At 40.7% G+C, this 22,946-nt stretch overlaps 1 protein-coding gene across 1 annotated transcript in view; it reads right to left on the bottom strand.

Annotated features, from left to right (window-relative positions):
• The window catches only part of LOC115569889 (NACHT, LRR and PYD domains-containing protein 14-like), a 75,362-nt gene that overhangs the window by 51,344 nt on the left and 1,072 nt on the right, over positions 1–22,946 (bottom strand). Inside the window, exons 2-4 of the mRNA XM_030398096.1 lie at positions 22,670–22,820; positions 18,522–18,676; positions 16,400–18,269 (exon numbers count right to left, since the gene is read on the bottom strand). Of these exons, the coding sequence (XP_030253956.1) occupies positions 16,400–18,269; positions 18,522–18,676; positions 22,670–22,800 (2,156 nt within the window). The 5' untranslated portion in view covers positions 22,801–22,820. The remainder of the gene's footprint in view (positions 1–16,399; positions 18,270–18,521; positions 18,677–22,669; positions 22,821–22,946) is intronic.

Below are 22,946 nucleotides of genomic sequence, written 5' to 3'. Positions count from 1 at the left end.
CAGATGGGAGGGGTTGGACTTCAGAGCTGAGGCCAGAGAAGCACAGCTGATCTCTGACAAACTGCAGCCCCACAAGCTGAATAAAGAATAAATGATGGAGATAAAAATCACTTTATAATCCAATGTGTGTAAATCAAATGTTAGTTCAGAGGATCTTCTGTTAACAGATTAAATCATAAACATGAATTTACTTTAACAACTAACTGAACATTTTCTACAGTTATTTTAAGAAACAGACTGAATTTAGATTGAAAAAACATGAAAATATGAACCAAAGGAGATTTATAACTTTATGGATGTAAGTAATGTATGAATGTAAACTCAAATATTAACACAACAGTAACAGAGTCAGTGAACTGACCTCAGAGTCTCCAGTCTACAGTTTGGACTCTGTAGAAAATCACAAAGCAGCTTCACTCCTGAATCCTTCAGGTTGTTCCAGGTCAGCTGCAGCTCTCTCAGATGGGAGGGGTTGGACTTCAGAGCTGAGGCCAGAGAAGCACAGCTGATCTCTGACAAACTGCAGCCACTCAATCTGAATAAAGAATAAATGATGGAGATAAAAATCACTTTATAATCCAGTCAGATGTGTTCAGGTTTTAAATGTGTAGCTCAACATTACTGTGTCCTCATCAATGAGCTTTTCTCTAAAATGAGTAGAGAGACTTTGTCATTGTGTTATTGTGGATCATCATCAGCCTTCTACAGACATCATCCACATGTCAGCACAACATTCATACAGCTGTTCATGTCAACACAGATTAATAACAAGCTGCTGATCTCAGTCAGGTCTGGATCAATACAATTATTAAACATTTATCATTAAAAGTATTTAAAATGATCAATATCTTTAGATCATACTGGAAGACATGGCAGGACATCTTTCAGTTCCAGCATAAGAACTGAGGCATTGGCTATAATCACTTTCCTGTGTTGAGTTTTTACTCCATTGACAGTTTTGTCAGAACAATTTTATCTTCAAATATTGAATTTTTTACATCCATTTACCAGGTGTTGGGAGAGCTTGAAAGACAAATCATGTTCTGCGATGAACGTGCACATGCGTCCCGTAAATGACCAAATAATATCCGGGTTTCAATGAACCGCAGGGTCCCTTTAAACGCCGGGTGCAGGTGTATATGTTGGTGAATAACCGCCGGTTCCAAATAAATGTCGGGTCTAATTTATTTATTTATTTAAATCAAGGAAGAAGACGTGACCACTGACACTGCACGTTTTTCTTCTTCGCCTTTTTCACGTGTTGTGCTGCTTTCTGTCAGTCAGTATCACACTGATGATCGCCATGGCTCCGGTGCAGCAACACAATAAAAAGTACCACTTGAAATTCAAACTTTCTGTCTTAAAATATGCAGAGGAAAACTCTGGAGAAGCAGCTGCTAGATGTTTCTCTGTCGACCAGAAGAGAGTGAGAGAAACTGAGCTTCAGCGTCTGTCCGAGGAGGACAGCAACAGGGCCAGGCTGCCTGCTGGAGGGAGGAAGAAGGCTAGCGAGGAGCCTGAGATAAACATGCGGGGATGAGTTATCAGCAAACGGGCACAACACGAGAGAGTGTCCCGCAAAATGATCTGGGCGATGGAGAAACAAATGTCCGCCACCGTGAGTGACAGCAGAGATGAGGAGTTTGCAGCGAGTGCTGGTTGGCTGAATCGTTTCCTCCGCCGCAACAACTTCACTTGCAGATGACAACTATTGCCCAGAAGGATGCCAGAGAATTCACAGAGAAGCTGGAGAAGTTTGTGACATTTTCATCCCGGATTTTTGAGAGGAAGGAATTAAACGCCTGTCCCAAATTGCCGCCTGGTCTGTTAAACGGCCCGGCTGTTATTTGGTATTTTAAGGTGTTTTCAAGTCTCCCACACACGGTCAGTCATTGATGCCGGTACGTCAGCTGTGGTTGTTGCTCCGGTAATCATGTTGTGTGTTGGACAGTGTTGGGCACGTTACTTTTAAAAAGTAATTAGTTATAGTTACTAGTTACTTCCCTCCAAAAGTAACTGAGTAAGTAACGGAATTACTCCACTATAAAAGTAACTAGTTACCAGGAAAAGTAACTATTGCGTTACTTTTATTTCTTCCCCCTTTTGAGCTCGGCAGTCACTTCAGCTACTCAGCATCTACATATGTATTTAGAAAATGTCTTCTTTATGGCGGACCGGCTCCTGTTCTCCCTGATATTTTACAAGTGAAGCTCTGAAGGAGTCTGAGTCAGCTGATGATAATAGGAGCAAGTTCTCAACAACATACCTGTCTATCATTTGCATTCACTTCAGTCTGTGTCAACAAGTTTTAGTGAAGCTGTTAGCGGAGCTCACGTTAGCCACACCTGGCCTGCTGTCATCATCAACAGCGTCAGCAACAGAGTTTTTGTCCAGTGTTAGTGTTGTAGAAGCGTGTGCTGCTGAGAGATGATTCATTAGATCAGAGTTGTTTACAACAGACGTGGACAAAGAGATTAAAGTATTGTCTGTACTTCCACTTTGAAAACGTTAACTTCCCTCCGGACTCTTCATTGCTGCAGCTCACCTCTGCTAGTTTGTGTGTGAGGCTGCTGTGTGCGTGTGTTGCTTGTGTGTAAACTGAGCTCTGCCTCTGATTGGCCTGCAAACTCTCACTCTACCTTAGAGAGCCAATCACCATCACTTGCGGTTGTCCCCGCCCCCCCTCCTCCCTCTGCAGCCTCCGCTGGCTGAGAGCCGAGTCGGATGACAGCAGCTTCGGTGACAGCGCGAACGTGATTCACGTCCTCAACAGGTCGTTCGCGAACGGAGCGCGACAAGATGGCGCTCTGATCACACGCGTTTGGATGAGCTTCGCAAACTTAACTGTTTTTTTTTAAGTGTAGGGTGCGAACAGACGAATTACCTTAACTGATAACGACAGTATCTTTACCCGGCTACTTCTGGAAAATGTCGAAACCCAAATGAAAAGCTCCGACAGAAGAAAAAGCGATGTTTTTAAAGATGCTAGCGAGTCCCACTAACTCTGTTAGCAAACCTGCTACGCCCACGCCCCCCGCTACTGACGGGCTAGCTGGAGCCAAGAATACACTCACTGACAGCATGCATGAACTATTTCGACGCGGATAACGGCCAAGTACAGGTATCATTTATGGAAGAAGAGTTTCCACCTCTTCCCCATTACACCGACTAAGCCTCCCGCAGTAAAGCAGAGAAGAGTTGAAGACACGGAGACAGCTACCATCTTCTCCCAGTTTTCCTCTCTCTCAAGTGATAAACAACAGAGCGGACGCCCTGGAAAAGATGGTGTAACAACTCAAGTGTGATTGCAGAAGTCAAAGCAGCGGTCAAAGAAAACGCTACACAGATTACAGGTCTCACGGAAGCATTAGAGTTTATCTGTGCTGATATAAAGACCATGAAGCACAGAGTTGATCGCATCGAGTCTAAGATTAAAGAACACGAAGCGAGCCGTGACACACGAGAGAAACGCTTAGCTCATCTGAGAGCTACCACCCGCCGCTGGAACCTGAAACTCTACGGCTTGGAGGAGAAGGAAAAGCAGGACGTGCGCAAGAAGTCATCCAGGTGTGCCAGGCTCTTCTTCCAGAGGCCAAAGATAAAACTACCAGACGTCGTTGATACGGTACATCGCCTTGGGCCCAGGAAGCCGACCAACAACCAACCCAGAGGCATCATAATGCAGTTCACCTCCCGAATTTATCGAGATGCCATCTGGCGTGCAGCGAAAAAATCATCCTTCCTGAAGAGCAACAACCTGAAGCTGGCAGAGGACAGACACAAGAGGAACCGGCTGTGGAAAAGGCACGTAAAGAAAACAAGCTGGCTTTCTTCGTTGGTGGCCGTGCTTTTGTAAATGGAGCTGAAATTTTCCCACCATAGAAATATGACTGGTGAGCCAATGAGGGTGTTATCATAAGGTTTGCAATATGACCTTTCATTTCTTCTCTATTCTGGAATAATGCCAGTGGATTGTTTTTTTTTTTTTTTACAGTTGACATTTAATTTCAGTGGCAAGGCAATACTAGTAAGGAGTACTTAGGTACCTTCAAGTTAAAAGCTGCTATTTTATTTTACTGTATTATAATTTTGAAGATATACATGTGCTTTATAAAAGTCGTTTCTAAGTACAGTTTAATGCAGCTGTTTTTAGTTGTTTACTTACCTTAAAATGCACCTACCTCTGTTTAAAAGAGAAAGAAAAAAGTGGCCTTGGTTATTTTTTGTGAGGATATTGCTACAGAGAGTAGCCTATATTTTACTGTCTCCTCAGGCTATTACTTTACTTGAAACCGCACTATAGGTTTGCGACCATTTAAGGAAAAAAAAAGGGTTGCCCTTCTCATCTCCTGGTTAGTAAGTACATTTTAAGGACCGTAAATTCACTTTACTTGGTTTTGCACTTAATCCTATTTTACTTTTCTATTCCTCCTTCTCTTCCTTCATGTCTTTATCTGTTATTGCACTAAATGCAAGAGGCCTAAGAGACCATGTCAAACGTAAAGCTACATTTTATATATTGCAAGCAGTATAACACTGATTTTTGATTTATACAAGAATCCCACTCATCTGAACAAGATCTTAATTTTTGGAGGTCTCAGTGGGGGGGGGATTTATGGATGTCCCATGGGTCAGAAGGTTCAGCCGGTGTTTGCATTTTGAGAAATCGTTTTAATGGGAAAGTTTTACTTTCAGACTGTGACAAAGATGGTCATTTTATATTCCTTGTTCTAGAGATTGCAAATTCAAATAACATTTTAGTTAATGTGTATGGATTCAATTCACAAGCAGAAAATATCACTTATATTGATACATTAGAAAAAAACTGCTCCACTGGCTCTCAAAATGTCCAAATTCTTCAATACTACTTGGTGGAGATTTCAATATTACACTGGATAATCAAATGGACAGGTGGCCACCGAGGAAAGCCGACTCCTCCAGTTCTCATTTGAAGAGGTTTATTGATAGATTTATTTTAACTGATGTTTGGAGAGATACACATGTATCACAGAAATTCTATACATGGCACAACAAGTCAATGTCTAGCTTGTCACGTATTGAATATTGGCTGGTCTCTAAAGATTTGAAAAATGTCTTAACGGACATTCTACCTTCGCCGATAGCTGATCATAAAACTATCAGTATAAATATTCCTTTTTTGTCTTCTCCCTCCTCTGCTAAATCCTCATACTGGAAACTTAATAGCACCATTCTTAAATATAAAGATGTAACTACTGAAATTGAAAGATTGATCAGACAGTATTGGAATAAAGCTCTGACTGAAAAAGTATATAGCAATAATTGGGAATTAATGAAATATGAGATTGCTAAGTATCTGAGAAAATACAGTGGTGACTTGGCAAAAATAAGAAGAGCAGAAGAAAATGACACAATACTTAAGATTACTTCTTTATCATCCAAACCACTAGAGGCTCTCAGTGAGTCAGAAAAGATTGAGCTTACTGAGCAACAGCATAGGTTGGATGAGATTTACAAGCGAAAAGCTGAAGGAGCGTTTGTTAGATCGCGTAGAAGATGGCTTGAAGAAGGTGAACAGTATGGAGGAGCAAACCTGACACAAGTATAAATAAATACATAAATAATAAATGCATAAATGCATAAATAAATACATAAATAAATAAATACATAAATAAATGCTGAACTAAATAAATAAATGTATGAATAAATAAATGCATAAATAAATACATGCATAAATAAATGAATAAATAAATAAATGCTGAAATAAATGTATAAATAAATAAATAAATAAAAGTTTTAATAAAAGAATAAATGCTTTTTATTTATTTATACATTTCTGTTCACCTACATATATTTATTTCTGTATTTCTGTTCACCTACATATATTTATTTCTGTATTTCTGTGTCCATATGTAAATGAGGAGGTAGGAGGTCCTGACCTCAGTCAAGAGCATGATTGGTCAAATCGGAGAGCCAGACAAAAGCAAACGATTCCTGATCTCAAGCCTCGCTCTCTGTAACGTTGTAAACAGCTCCAGTTAGCTTAATGGCCTCGACCAGTGTGACAGGTTAACTGGCGTTCATTTTAACTTGCGAGGGTCCCAGATGTGCTGGTGGTGTGGTTTGAGAATCCTGTCTGGAGAGCCATGTCCGCTAACCAGGAAAAACATTCTGCTCATCGCTCCAAGTCGTGTATACGTGTATTCGTTTTGACGTGGCTCGAACACTTCTATCCACACGGAGAAGCCGGGGCTGCGACTTGCAAACCACTGCTAGACGAGCGCTACAGAGCACAAATCGTCCAAAAGTGCATGTTGTCGGTCTCATATCTTTGTCGTGAATCTCTGTACTCTTAAACAACTCATGTGTGGAACAGTATTAAGCATTTGTTCATGCCGAGCGGCTCGAGAGCGGCGTGGACACCGCTGTTAGCAGTTAGCTTTTAGCTGCTCGCTGTAGCGCTAAGAGCGTAGCGTCCAGGTTAACTGTTGACACATGTTACCACCGAGAGTGAGATACATGTCTGGGCTTTCCTATGAACCATTGTCGCTACTGGTGTTTGTATCACAGGTTGATCTGGACGTCTCACGATTTGCCACAGCTGATTGACCTCACGCTGAGCTCGGGCTGGATGTCAACGTACTCTGCAGACTGTTTGACCAGCAGGCTGTATGACAGTGTACAGTTTTCACACTGACTTAGCTTCAGCTTATAACGATGTATGCGGCTCGGTACGATGGCTTTAAGCGACCATTTGAACAGTGCGGAATGAAAAATACCCGTTGGTAACCAGTGTCACAAGATAGCCTGGACGCTGCGCTACAGCGAGCAGCTAACAGCTAACATAAGAGCTAAAAGGGGTCTCCACTCCGCTCTCGAGCCGCTCGGCGTGAACAAATGCCTCAGCCTGTTCCACCCATGAGTTATTTCAGAGTACAGACATTCACGACAAAGATATGAGACCGACAACATGCACTTTTGGACGATTTGTGCTCTGTAGCGCTCGTCTAGAATACACATATACATGACTTGGAGCGATGAGCAGAATGTTTTCCTGGTTAGCGGACATGGCTGAGGACCCCTCTCTCTCCAGACGGGATTCTTAACCACACCACCAGCACACCTGGGACCCTCGCAAGTTAAAATGAACGCCAGTCAAATTCATAACTAAACCAGAGCTACATGAACAAATGTCAACAACTGCAGCTAACAGTTAGCTGAGCGGGCTTGCTGGTAGCCAGCAACATTCCTGTACAGTGTACAGGAATCAGCGCCGCTAGTAAGGCAGAAGTAGTAGACCCTCATCGGGCACGCTCCTGTAACCAATCATGCTCTTGACTGAAGTTAGGACCTCCTACCTCCTCATTTACATATGGTCACAGAAATACAGAAATAAATAAATGTAGGTGAACAGAAATACAGAAATAAATAAATGTAGGTGAACAGAAATGTATAAATAAATAAAAAGCATTTATTCTTTTATTTATACTTTTATTTATTTATTTATACATTTATTTCAGCATTTATTTATTTATTCATTTATTTATGCATGTATTTATTTATGCATTTATTTATTCATTTATACATTTATTTCAGCATTTATTTATTTATTTATGTATTTATTTATGCATTTATGCATGTATTTATTTATTTATTTATACATTTATTTCAGCATTTATTTATGTATTTATGTATTTATTTATGCATTTATGCATTTATTTATTTATTTATTTATACTTATGTCAGGTTTGGTCCTCCATAGAACAGAACTCTGCCTTCTTTTTCAGATTAGAAAAACAACAGGCTAAAAACAATGCTATACAACAATTGAAATTGGATGGGTTAGTTACTGAAGATCAAAAGAGAATAGCTAATTATTGTGCTGAATTTTACAGTAATCTTTATACCTCCAAGTACTGCCATCAATCTAGCTCTGACTTTTTTGACTCTATTCCTGATATTAATCAGCTGAGTGAAGCAGATAGTATTTGCTATCTGGTAGCAATGGTATCCTTTTGGTGAGTCAGTTATTTGATAGTAGGGGACTTCTGTACAATTACTCTGAATTTCTCGCCCAATAAATATACCTGTAACTCCAAAAGAATTTTCTATAGTTTTGATGCAATACCATCTGGTTTATGTATAATTTAAGAATGCTGACCACTCTCCACCCCTGTCATTGTCACCTTCTGATCCATTAGAAACTTCATTAGGTAAACTCTGCTTTTCTCTCAATAGAGGTATGAATTTGAAAGTGAGAGCCTTGTTTCAGGGGGATTTGGTTTCTGTCCCTACAGCAACATTTTACTGGAGCAATTTTGTAAGTAATATTAATTGGAAAAAAGTCTGGTCATTGCCACAGAAGTTTCTTCTTACTAATAAGGTAAAGGAAGTTTCATTTAAGCTGATCCACAGATTCTATCCAGTCAAACACTTCTTACAAAAATTGAAGAATGACATTGATGTAAAATGCTCCTTCTGCGAATCTCTTCCTGAAACATGCTCTCATTTATTTTGGTACTGTGAATTTACTCGTGAACTGTGGAATGAAATTAATAAATTTATAGTTGCTTGTATTTTCCCAGACTTTGTCTTATACTATAAAAATGTTTTGTTTGGTGCTTGTGATCACAGTAGCAAAGATGAGAATGCTTTCTTTCTTGTTAATCTAATTCTACTGCTCGCTAAGTTTCACATTCACAAGTGTAAGTTCACAAACAAAAAACCAAATTTCTCTTTGTTTTTAAAAGAAATGGAACAATATATCTCAACAATTTCCCCCTCAAAGAAAAAAAAGCCATCAAAACTCTTAATGTATGCTGTACCTATAAAGTGTTTACGTAATCTGATTGTCATACTCTCGCGCTCTTTTTGTTATTCTCTCTCTCTCTCTCTTTTTCGTCACCTTTCATGTCCCGTTGTTTACCTTTGAATGTAAACATTTTGTTCTATTTCTGTGTTCTCATGATTACACCAGCATAGTTGTATTGTTGGCATGCATTTGTATGTGCTGGCAACTTTCAATAAAGTTTTTGGAAAAGAAAAAAAAAAAAAGGTTGTTCGCGAACGAGGGCTGCCAGGACGTGAATCACGTTCGCGCTGTCACTCACTCATGATTCGCGTCGCTGAGGACGTGATTCTCGTCACGTACTGTGCTGAAGTGGCGCTGTGTCACTCACTCACTCAGGGCAGAGGAGTTGATTCACGTTCAGTAACCGTACTGCTAGCGCTGTGTTGCTAACATCCATGTTGCTAACATCCGTGTGTAGCATCATGTTAAGTGGTTCTTTACGGTGCACAGAGGACACTTTCACCGTTATAATAATTTCAGTGCATGTATACCACTCAAAGCAGCGCTGCGTCTCCCGCGAACGATTGTGTACCTATAGTCCGTGAACGCACCGTCCCTCAGTAAGGGAACGTGAACCTCAGGGATTAATGAACTGAATGACGGATCGTTGGCTGCTTATCAGTTCGGGGAGTTGGAGAGCACAGAACGATTCGGTGAATCTTTTGAACGAATCATTTTAATGAACAGATTCTAGAGATTCAGTACAGTAAAAGAAACTGCCGTTCCCATCACTCGTCTCTGCACGGGGATCCATGCAGCAGACTCGGTTGAAGCACATTTTTCCAAGACCCGCCCCACTTCACTTCTGATTGGCTAATAATGTTAGTTTCTGGCAATCCGGCTTTTCTGACCTGAAATGAGGGCTCTCGTGAATCATGCACATCCGTCAGGTGTTGGTAACCATACTGACATTTGATTTTGATGATGACATGATTCTGTCAGTTTAATATCACAGGGGGCGAATGGCGAATTTAAGTGCACCCAGTGAAAGCACTACACTGTAAATTAGCCTGAACTCGATTATTCTTGTCATTACTGCTATTTGTATCATTCTACAAGTCAGCGTTTAAGTTGCGTGATGAATATCTCCTTCATCCTATTCAAAGCTGCAACAGGCGACTCATTGCACTCACTGAAGTTAGTTTTCAGGGTTGGATATTCGGTGGATCTTCACTCGGGTCAAGCTGAGGACTTTACTGCGGTTCACCCAGTTGTGAGCAGCAGGCAGGCGGTTAGCCACCTCCCAGAGCCGCGCTGAATCACTGAGACTGATTAGGGACCGTCATTAAATTACTTAGCATAAATATATTAATACAAAATAATTACATGTTTTCAATATCTTCCATGTCATGTGACCCAGTGACTCCAGCAGCAGATTGTATTAGTAAACTGGACGAATGAGACACACCTATTGTTATTGTATTTAGTGCTTCCTCTATTTTATATGAATATTAAACATGGAGAAATGATGATTTTTTTCTCAATAGCTTTCCATGTCATGTGGCCCACTGACTTCTGAAAATAGTGTTAAGAAAGTTCTCTAAAACTCAAGAGGTTCACATATTTTCAAGCAGCAATGTCAGCTTCTACACTATTTTTGTCTAATGTCTTAGATTCTGATTCCGAATTCTGAAAAGATTTCTTTTTTTTTTAATGACCCTTTAAATCTCACCACTAGGTGACATTTAAAGGGTCATTTTTCAAAATGTTCTCCCAGGCGGGCATGCCCCCCGAACCCCCTAGTGTTGCTGGGTTATCAACTCAGAGCACAGCTGCTACAAAAAATTTAGGGGAAACACTGACTGTTCTAAGAATTTTGGACATGTGTGGTTTTAAAATACAAGGCAAGAAATGATGACAAATAAAACACACACCTGGGGAAGGACCCTTGTTACTTGGGCCGATACACCGATGAAAAAAATCTCCCTATTTTTCCACAACCGACTGTTTTCAAGTATGAATATAGGACATTTTTTCCCGCAGCCAAACGCTGCACGCTGGAAATCCGGCACGGTGCCGGAATACTTTAAGCCCTGAATACATATTTAAGTAAATGCATTCACTTTACAAACAGCTGTTCAGCACTCACTCTCTGCTCACATTCAGACTTCATCATCATCAACTCCATCAACATCAGCTGACTGACTCTGAGCTTCATCCTAAATCATCTTCTAAACTTTACTCAGTAAAGTAAGATGCTCCATCTCTTAATCCTACCTTACTGTACAGATAGTGTATAATTTATTCTCCTGTTCACAAGTGACATCCTAACTGAATGGAGGCATCATTACTTGTTGGTGACAGATCAGATATGATGCTTCAAACAGCTGCATTAGGAAATAAGCTTTACAGTCTCTGTGTGCTGCTGTAAGGTAAGAGTGTGTTTGTATCCTCCATGTGTGTGTGTGTGTGTGTGTGACAGAGACTGACTTTATGTATAAATGTAGAAGTTACACTGTGTCCCTGAAGGTTATGTATAAAAGACATTTTCTTTTAACTTTTCATATGTAGATGTGTCCCAAGAATTTAGATGTTGATTTCATTCTGCAGCACAATAACAGATAAATCCTTCAGTTTCTGTACTAACAACAACCCAGTTTGAGTTCAGACTGAATTCTGAATCAAATGTTCAGACTGACAAACATTAAAAAGAGCTGCGTGATTTGTGCTCAGATAAACACAGAAAACAAGAGAACTGAAGGAAATTCAAAACCTCTGTGAGAGATTTAAATCAGGTAGATATACAGTGTATGAGAGAAAAAGACATGAACTGACCTCAGAACCTCCAGTTTACAGTTGGACTCTTCAGTCAGAACACAGCAGCTTCACTCCTGAATCCGGCAGGCTGTTGTGACTCAGGTCCAGCTCTCTCAGATGGGGAGGGGGGTTGGACCTCAGAGCTGAGGCCACGACTTCACAGTGAATCTCTGAGAGTTCCACAGTTAAAAAATCTGTGGATGACAGAGAAAAACTATAAATTCTCATCATAAAAAATAGACGCTACATGTTTATAACCCTTTAGGCGCCGGGTTTTATTAAAAAAATACTAGATTTTGACATCTAAATTTCAGAAGGCTCTGGCTTGAATGTAGTTTGAGATAGAGACAAAGTGTAAATGAGACAATATTGAGAATGACCTAAAGTTTATGAGGGAGTAATTTTTCCTATCTAATTTGCATATTATGACGTCATATGGTGGCGGCCATATTGGATTATGTAATTTCCATGAAATACCTGGTATTTTGAAAGAGAGTTGAACCTATTTCATCAGATTCATCCCCTCCATCCATTTGTTATGTTGTCCACACATCAAATGAACAGGGAAAAAGTAAATTGTAAGCCAACAGTCGTAAACTAGAACTATTAGTACACCACAAAACTCATGTAAACAGTATGCGTTTTTTTACCCACCATCCCCCCCCATTGGAGGACACTTTTTTTTCTTCCCTTTTTCTTGTTTTCTCTTCTCTTCTTCCTTATTATTATTATTATTATTATTATTATTATTATTATTATATGATAATAACAGTAGGGCGTCTTTTAGCTGCAGAGGCCTTATCTGTGCCCATCTATCCAGATAAAAGTTTGTAATATTTGTAGTGTGGAGCCTCTCATTGCAAGGCATAGAGACAATAAGAACTATATATATATATATATATATATATATTATATATATATATACACACATATATACATACATATACATACATATATATATATATATACATACATATATACATATATATATATATATATATATATATATATATACATATATATATATATATATATATATATATATATATATATATATACATCTATATATATATAATATATATATATATATATCATACATATATATATATATATATATATATATATATATATATATATATATATATTTACATTTACATTACATCATACCATTCATGAAACCGTGAACTTGGAATTAGTTCATGTCAGCTAAATACTGATGAGCATTGTCTCCATTGTTATAAGATACCAGAAATCATCAGTCAGAAAGAGGGACAAAAAAAACTATAGACCTTGAATCATTGCTTAGCTTCTGTCACCACGATATCCAATTTGCTCATCAAAGGGCTTTATCCATATACTTCATCTCTCAAGTAAGCCCAGCCACCATTACCATTATCATCATCATCATTTCCAGCCCTGTTCTGCCTTCCCCTGTTGCCCCTACGACACCCATCAGCCTTTCTACGAACACTTTGCCCACGTCTCCCCCTGCTATCTCCTCTAGTGTTGTGAGAAGAGTTGGACTCGTGTGTGCTTTGTGAACAATGCTGCGGCGCATAGCTGCACCGCTGCCGCGGATGGAGGCTACGTGACCGTCGCGGTGGAAAGAGTGAACATTAACGCTGACACCCAGCGCTATTCTCACCACCACCGCTACTTCTACCACATCCATTCGTTTCCCTATTGATACTACGAGTTGGTGTATCATTTCCATTCCCACCTATTGGGCAAAGGATCGTGTGTTAGTGCTTGTGCGTTTTCCTCGCTCTGCGCGGCACCGCCATTGCTATGCAAAGACGCACCGCGACTAGCAAGCTCACTAATCAACCGACCGTCATCTCCCAAAGCTAGATTTTCCACTTCAGAATCAGAATCACCGAATAGGAGCTCAATCACTTCCCTAAATGTCAACTTTTTGCATGCCATTGTCGTTTATTTCGTCTCAATAACGTCTGAATCCAGCAATACCCCTTCAGCAAAATGGCTTCCTGGCGCACTGTCTCCGCTCTCTCACCCCACAGTTTGCATGGGACTTCCTCGAACATTTTGCATTGAAGCAAGACGTTTTTATGAGCTAAGGTCTAAGTATAGGATGTCTGCCAACTAGTGGTGGGGAGTATGAACGACATGTAACACTCTATTGGGAGAAAACAGCTGTTTTGTTCAGTACCGCGGTGTGTCGCAAATTTGCGACCAATGAACATGAGTGGCTGTGATCAGCTGGTCAGTTGTTGAGTCTGAGCTGGTCAGTCACTGATCAGCAGGTCTGTGGTTTAAAACTGAGCACCTCCTGTCCACATGTCAAACCCAAACCAGCAACATGATGAACAGAAACTGAGGCTTTACACAAAAGTGTCCATCAAACAGCTGTAATGTAAAGTGTCATATTCTAATAACAAAGATGCTGTGATTTGTTTGTTTAACTCTATTTTAACATGATGTTGATTAACTGTAAATTCACTAAGTTGTAACTGCACTTGTATGTTTTTATCTCAGTTATGTGCTCGCATGTGTTTAACACAACTTTGATGTCACTCTGCTTTTCATCTACCAGTAACTTCAGTTAATGATTTATTTTCAGTGCTAAATAAATGAATAATAATTACAGCTGTGCTAAAATGTCAATACAACAATATATTGTAATATTTAATCGCAATTTGCTTCATCGATTTCCAGCTCCAACAATCTGTATTCTGAAAATAATGATTCTTGTTTTAAACGGGCTGTGAAAGCTGACAACCTCCTGTAGGTGTTGCAGGACACTGTTCATACAGTGACACAAGAAATTAATACAAGCACTTTATTTACTGAAGATGTTTACTGTGTGTTTAGGGACACAGTCAGAATACTTGTGCAATTCATGAAGACATCTACATAAGTTCAGTGACACAAAAGAATTTAATGCACTTATTTTCATGTTTTTTGCTCTGAATCGCGTCACATATTCACCGAAATTCATTTTCAGGCAGAAATGTGATCAGAGTCAGTAGGACAGACAGGATGACAGAAGCTTTTCCACGTATAACTGCAGCATTTCTTTCCTCATATAAGTTGACCTGATCCAAACCCGGCTCGCCTCTGTGGTTCTGATTGTACCTCCGGAGGCGGATCAGAGCCGCAGTGAAACTGTCACACAGACGGTGATGCAGAGAATCGCTGCATGATTCCTGCACTGACAGGGCCGTGTGAATGAGGCTAGTGTGACTGTACACAGCAACTTGTAGTTCACATCTGTTTTTACATTTTCAGTAACTATGTGTAATAAAGTGTATCGTGACACATATTGAATCTAGGGATGTAACGGTTACCGGTGTCACGGTAAACCATGGTAAAATTCCCGACGGTGAAGGTTACCGTTTAAGTTTTAATTACCATGGTAACCGCCGCGGTCGGTAACCACGGCGTGGAAAACTCGCGGCGCATGCGCAGCGTGCAACGTGCGCTTGTTATGTAGTGAAGAAGACATGGCGGAGGGAGGACATGATAGTGGAGGTCCTCACGGCATTTTTCCGCCTTCAAAGAGAACCAAATCTGCAGTCTGGGCGCATTGTGGTTGTTATAAGAATGCTCAGGGAGGGACAGCTGGTCGAGGATGACAGCCCTGTCTGCAGGAGCTGCGAGAACAAAGTTGTTGCGAGGGGCGGCAACACCTCCAATTTACTTACTTTCACTTTATGACCATCACCCTCAACTGTTGAGCAAATGCAAGGTAAGCTAACCTTAAGCTCGGGTGCATGATGTATGTGTATGTCGAGTTTTCTCTGTCTAATTTGCTGTTGTCACTCATGTAAACTGACCAGATAGTGGTATAACTGAACGAAGTTGATCTGTAATTCGGCACGTTATCTGAACCGCTTATTAATTGTAGATTTCACTTTTTAAAGTCGACCTAATAATTCCCCAAACATCGATGCAGAGTTGCAGTGAGGAGGATTTGAGACAAACACTAGTGGGTGGACTACCTGTGGCTCAGCAGCATCTGATCAATCAGACTGACCGAGTCCACTGACAACAGACGAGCAGGCAGACAGAGAGACAGACAGATAATATACAAGAAATATCAGATATAATACTTGTGGATTATTTGTAGAATAGACTATATATAAAGAATAATATAAAATGGTGAATATAACATGTGTCTAGATAGAATTAAGAGCCAAAATAGAGTATTCATAATTCATTTAACAACAATAATCCTTTTTGTTTTGATCTAAAAAATTATCCAACCTGTTCCTCACAAAAGTGATATGATCTAAATTATGAGTTTTGTGATCTGTTGGTTGCACCCTTAGTATTAAGTAACAATGACAGTAATAATTAATAATGACATTTTCTATTCATTTTTTCACAGAGAGGTTCTGCCGGCCAGTCGAGTGCTGCTGCCACTACATCTCATTCTACCTCTGTAGCAGACATTAAAGGACACGTTTCAAAAACAGGCTGCTTATGTGCCCTCATCACAAAAAGCCAATGACCTATTTTGCACAGTTCTGATACATTCTTTTATAATTATTTAATGTTGATTTTGCAGTGTTTTGTTAAGGTTTTGGATTTGGACTATTTTAATATATAATAAATATATTTAAATGTAAATCTTGATGAAATTATTTCAATTTATATGTTTTTTCAACATTTTGAAGACATTTTAGAAAATACCGCGGTATACCGATAACCGTGATAATTTTGGTCACTATTACCGCGGTGTGAAATTTTCATACCGTTACATTTTAAGTCGTACATGTGTCTTGAGGGAGGATCTCTACTCTAACACTGATGTTGTTTTACAGTCTTGATAATCACATCTGGACTTACTCAGCCTTCCTGCAGTTCCTCACAGCTGGAATCAGTCTCAGTCGTCCCTCCTTTGATGTTTTGTACTTCTTCAGGTCCAACTCATCCAGAACCTCCTCTGACATCTGCAGCATGTAGGCCAGAGCTGAGCAGTGGATCACAGAGATTTTCTTCTCTGATCTGTTCTCTGACTTCAGGAACTCTTGGATCTCCTGATGAACTGAGTGGTCGTTCATCTCCATCAGACAGTGGAAGATGTTGATGATTCTGTCAGGAGAGACATCATCTCTGTTCATCTCCTTCAGGTTGTTGATGGCTCTCTGGATGAGTTCTGGACTGTTGTCTGTCTGACCCAGCAGACCTGCTAAGAGTCTCTGGTTGGACTCCAGAGAGAGGCCATGAAGGAAGCGAACAAACAGGTCCAGGTGGCCATTTTTACTTTCAAGGGATTTCTCCATGGCTTTCTTCAGGAAATCATCCAGGGATGGGTAACTGGCCTCATGGCCATCAACACTTATACCAAAAAACATAGAAATCTTCCCAAAAACAGACTTTGTTTTTTTGTCTTTCATGAAAGCCTCCAGCACCTTTGTGTTCCTGTTGGTGTAACAGTGGAACATGTAGACTGCAGCCAGAAACTCCTGAACGCTCAGATGAACAAAGCAGTAGACTGTTTTCTGGAAGATCACACTCTCTCTTCTGAAGATCTCTGTACAAACTCCTGAGTACACCGAGGCCTCTGTGACATTAAGACCACAGCGCTCCAGGTCTTCTTGGTAGAACATGATGTTTCCTGTCTCCAGATGTTCAAACGCCAGCCTCCCCAGCTTCAGAAGAACTTCCCTGTCAGCCTCCGTCAGCTCCTGTGGACTCCTCTCACGTCCCTCATCGTACTTCTGCTTCTTCCTCTTTGTCTGAACCAGCAGGAAGTGTGAGTACATATCAGTCAGGGTCTTGGGCAGCTCTCCTCTCTGGTCTGTAGTCAACATGTGGTCCAGAACTGTAGCAGTGATCCAGCAGAAGACTGGGATCAGACACATGATGTGGAGGCTCCTGGAGGTCTTGATGTGTGAGATGATTCTGCTGGACAGATCTTCATCACTGAACCTCCTCCTGAAGTACTCCTCCTTCTGGACGTCAGTGAAGCCTCGTACTTCTGTTACCCTGTCCACACATGAAGGAGGGATCTGATTGGCCGCTGCAGGTCGGGAAGTGATCCAGACGAGAGCCGAGGGAAGCAGCTTCCCCTGGATGAGGTTTGTCAGCAGCACGCTGACTGATGACTTCTGTGTGACATCAGACACGACCTCATGGTTGTTGAAATCCAGTGAAAGTCTGCTTTCATCCAGGCCGTCAAAGATGAAGAGAAGTTTACAGACAGCGAGCTTCTCTGCTGTCACCTTCTGTAATGTTGGATGGAAAACATGGAGCAGCCTGAGAAGACTGTACTGCTCATCTCTGATCAGGTTCAGCTCCCTGAACGACAGCAGAACCAGCAGACTGACATCTTGGTTTTCGGAGCCCTCTGCCCAGTCCAGAGTGAACTTCTGCACCGAGAAGGTTTTTCCAACTCCAGCGACGCCGTTGGTCAGAACCACTCTGATGCGTCTGTGTTGGTCAGGTGAGGTTTTAAAGATGTCGCAGCACCTGATTGGAGTGTCATGGAGGGTCTCCATCTTGGAAGCTGTCTCTAGCTGTCTCACCTCATGTTGGGTATTAACCTCTTCACTCTGTCCCTCTGTGATGTAGAGCTCAGTGTAGATCCTGTTGAGGAGGGTTCCACTTCCTGTTTCATCACTTCCTGTTCCATCACTTCCTTCAGTCACACGTTCACATCTCCTCCTCAGACTGATCTTATGTTCATCTAAAGCCTCCTGCAGAACACTATCAGCTGAAAGAGAAGAAAATATTCTGGGATTAAATTGAGAGCAAGAATCTTGATTAAATAAAAATGTTTTTGAATGAATGATATTCATGATAATATTAAATGTTCTACAGAACACAACAGTTGTTCCTTTAATAAATGAACAGTTCCTGTTTTCAGACATGATGACATCAGCAGACAGATGTTCAGTCTTACTTTGTACAGTGTTAGTCTGACTGACTGTCTGCAGTCCAGCTCTTGTTCTGGATCTTTCTCCACACTGGGGACAGGAGGAGTGTTCTGATGAAGCAGACTGGTCCCAGTATGAGGTGATGCACTGTCTGCAGAACCAGTGTCCACAGCTGGTAGAGACTGGATCCTTCAGGACGTCCTGACACAAAGAACAGCAGGACGGCTGCTCCTCCACAGAAACACTTCCCTCTGTCTTTCTGAAGAGATAAAGGAAAATCACTCAGATTAGAAATCATAGATCAGTCTGACAAAAGAGAAGACAGACTGTAAACATAAGTATGTCTTCTCCAAGGTCTGAATCTGGACTGAACTCCCGATCACTAACACTGTTTCTGTCTGAGTCACAGTGGAGCATTGGAGCCTGACCGATACAAATATTTGGTGATTCAAAAATCCGACATTCTGATATATCAGCCGATATATATATTTAAAAAAAAAAAATCCAGAAACGCGTCACAAAACATAAAAAGATTTTGGTAACATTAGTTATTTGTAGTTATTTATGAGTCCTCACTGAAATAATATGATAATGCAGTTTAAAATAAACTTGGTTGTTTTATTGTCACAACAGAACAGAGGAACATCAAAATATATGATAGAGTTTGTGGCGTTCTGAACACGAGTGTTGCCAACAGGGACGTTGTAGAGCAGGGGACACACACTGTTTTAGCTTGAGAGCTACTTTCAAAATGAGCAGGTCAAAATGATCTACCTACATAACAAATACTAAACATCTATTCATTTATACATACACTGAGTATACTGTATATAACACAATGCATAACTGATATATAGAGTAATGTAAGCCTTGATACTGCACATAAAAACTGACAGCAGTAATGCACATAGGTGACAAACAGCCATCAATACTGCACACAGTTTACACACCGGGAGCTGCTGGTTTTCTCACTGAAGGTTTTGAAAGACTGAAAAATGATCTCTCCCCGCGTGCGTTCTTTCATGGGCAGTAATGTTAGTATCTCCTTTTTTCAGTCACATCTGTAAACAGCATCCGAATAAGAGCACACATCTGGGCTGTATCTCTGGTGTCTGTACACTCGTCTAACTGCAGTGAGAAACACTCGCAGTCTGCAATGCAGTGGCTTGCTGTGTAAAGGACACTTCAACATGCAACTAGGAGGAGCCGGGATTCGAACCAGTGACCTTCCGATCACTAGACGACCCTCTACCCACTGACCCACAGCCGATGAGTCCACTGAGTCAGTTGTTCAGGTGTGCAGCCTTCAAAGTCGGTAGCACAGCCCCAGAGCTTGTCGGCACAATTTGGTTTTCTTTTCCAACAGAAAGAACAGTTTTTCCACAGATTGAGAAGTGGCGATATTCATGCCAGCATCCTCTCGCATGATAGAGTGACTCGCCCATAACGATGCTTCGATGGCGGCCTTTGCTTGTGAATTCCACTGTGTGAAAAACGACTGCTGTCCAATTAACTGTGATTTTAGTTCCCTCACTTTTCTCCTTCTCAGCTTGCTTTTCAGAGGGAAGTCAGTGTTGTACTTTTTATAAACAGTTCAAAGTGCCTCTCAACATTCCCCTTCTTCAGAGTAGCGATGGTAGCTAGCGCGTTTACGCATGCATGGTGACCTGTGACACGTGACCCAACAAGAAGATCACAGACTGGCCGTCCTGTCCGTCAATCAGGTGGCATAGACTCCACCTGCTGTAGAGCGCCCTCTGCTGGACGCCAACACTCATAACATGGTTGGAGGGTGTTTCATCCGTTTTTATTTTATTTTTCAAATATTAATTTATCGGCCGTTATAAATATCATGTGACCCAGTGACTCCAAACCAGCATCAGATTGTATTAGTAAACTGGAGAAATAAGACACACCTCTTTTTATTGTATTTTAGTTCTTCCTCTATTTTATATGAATATTAATATGCACTTGGACAACTGACATCCTTTGTGTTTAGTACTGGATACAAAATGAAGTGAAAAAAATGTAATCACTGTAAATTTAAGAAATTGTTTTGTGCTGCCTGAAATGAAAAAAAAATAAAAATCAAATACTGTAAATCATTTTCTTTGTGCTGCCTATTTAAGTGTGACGTGTTCAATAAATTGATAAATAAATATTTTTTGTGCTCCCAGATATTTTACTTTAGGAGCACATGTGCTCATTGGGAAACATGTCAGCGTAGAGCCCTGCTTAGTACAATATACCCTCCTCTTTCTTCAACAACTGTGTTTGATAAAAAAGGTTTGATGAAGATAAAAACAATCTCAGAGTGAAGATTCTGGGACAGTTTCCATGAGATACTTCCAGCCCTCATCAATGGAGCCTTTTACTTTGCAAAGATAAAGAAGAAATCCTCACTTGTCATTAAAGCAGAACATAAATCCCTCATTTGTGTCATTTATCTATCTGTAAAATACTTTGTGCTCCTCATCCTGACATTCAGTGAAAGTTGTAATTCTTGTGTTTTGAACAGATCATTTGATCCATCTGCAGTAAAAACACTGAGATGACTTTTGTTGGTTTTCATTCATCAGTAATTCTTCCATCGCAGCAAAACACGTTGAATAAGCCATCAAACTCCTGAAGGTTTAACTGAGCAAACTAAACACTTTGAAGACTAAATTTCTCTAACAGACAAACAATGAATGAACTTGAAGTATCTCACTAGTCAACAATATTTAGGCTATATCCCATGATGCAACACTGCAGTGTGTTCAAAAAGAATATCTGATGTTGACACATAATTGTCTCGTCACTACGTATGATACAAATCACAAAGCTTTAAAATGTAATTTCCAGAAAAAATATTAACTCCCATATTTTGCAGCTACAGTCATATAATGGTAATGATTTAATTGTATAAACTGAAGTTAGTATCAGTTCTCTTACTGTGTGTCTGAGGGTTCTGGTTCAGTACTGAAGACTGGAGGACGACCTTTGGACCGGTCACTCTTCAGAGACAGACAGCTGGACACTGGAGACTCTGCTCTCTGTCTGTTGGACTGAACTCTGCAAACACAAACAAGTTTGTATTTATTTCATGTGAGTCAGTGTTAAATTATCAATACTCAGTTCTAAATACACACATTTCCAGTGTTTCCCCTGGAATTTTTTTCAGGCCCGGTGGTACCCACCAAAAAAACCCTGAACAGCCGAGACGCGTGGGATGGTGTATTGTTGAATGATATCACTTAAATGAAATCATTATTAATCTAACCTTTAATCAAAGTTGCATGGGCCTGAAAACCCTCTGGGATGGTCCTCTTTTAACGGGCTGCTTATGCTGACGGCATAAGCGACAAAACTACACATAATTGAGATTCTATCAGTCATAAATATTTTTTTTAACAAACACATACGTTTTTTATTCATTTTATTATAACAGAGTCACATACATTTGACAATGCCTGGGAAAACTAGCCTATTGTCTGTGTTATTTTCATCATTATTGCTTACCCAAAAAAAAAAAAAAGAGAGAGAGAAGCTCCTCAATCAGAACAAAATACAAGCTAAGCAACAAATTGTAAACTTATCATGGGGAGTGTGGTACAACCAAGGGCTGTAGTTATGGTTATTAAGCCATTCGGGATCCCAGCCAGATGTTCTGTGTTTAGCTGTATTGTTTTATTTTTTGTTTTTTTTGTTTTTTTTTGCTGGGTCAACGTTACCAGCCGGTCTGGGCCCGCGGTCACCCGCAGGACGGGGGTCGGCAGTCGGACCGGTGTCAGGGGCAGTAACGGTCCTCGAGCAGCCCCCCTCTCCACTGCAATCTGCCCCCCTTTCTTCCGTCTCACCTGCACCTGTCATTTTTTCTGGAGTTGCCTCTGTTACTCTCCCTTCATCTATTTTCCTTGGCTCCGGAGTCTGGCAGAAGAATTTCTTTATATTAAGTTAAGCGCCATAGTTGGTTAGCTAACGAACCTTAAACATCCCAGAATATGCCCGCGCTCTCAGCAGCGGTACTCGCATCGTTACTAGGCAACGAAGCAGGTTGACTCGCGTTGTGCTGCACAGAGGCGCTCCTAATGTAAATGATTATTGATTTATAAATGAATTGATAGGTGGCTTATTTTTGACATATTGATGTTTTTTGGCCTGGCGGCAGGTCTCCTTTCCTGGCGGCAATGGTAGGGGGAACACTGCATTTCTGATGCTGACACTTCTGTGATTAAACTCATGGCAGTATTCTTACTGTGTGTCCGAGGGTCCAGGTTCTTTACTGAAGTCTGGAGGAAAACCTTTGGACCAGTCACTCTTCAGAGACAGACAGCTGGAGACTGCAGACTCTGCTCCGTCCTCCTCTTCCTCCACACAATCACTCATCTTCTGCACTTCAGAAAGCACTGAGGTAAATATGTAGCACATGGAAGGAGAACAACATGAAGACGAGGAAGACAAACAGGTGAAACAAGATGAAGAGGAGGAGGAAGGTGTAAAATGGAGCTGGTGAAGCTGCAGACTCATCACCC

Source organism: Sparus aurata, chromosome 19 (genome assembly GCF_900880675.1).
Source record: "Sparus aurata chromosome 19, fSpaAur1.1, whole genome shotgun sequence".
Classification (NCBI taxonomy): domain Eukaryota; kingdom Metazoa; phylum Chordata; class Actinopteri; order Spariformes; family Sparidae; genus Sparus; species Sparus aurata.
The sequence above is the reverse complement of the archived record's forward strand: the minus strand, read 5'-3'. Positions and strand labels throughout refer to the sequence as shown.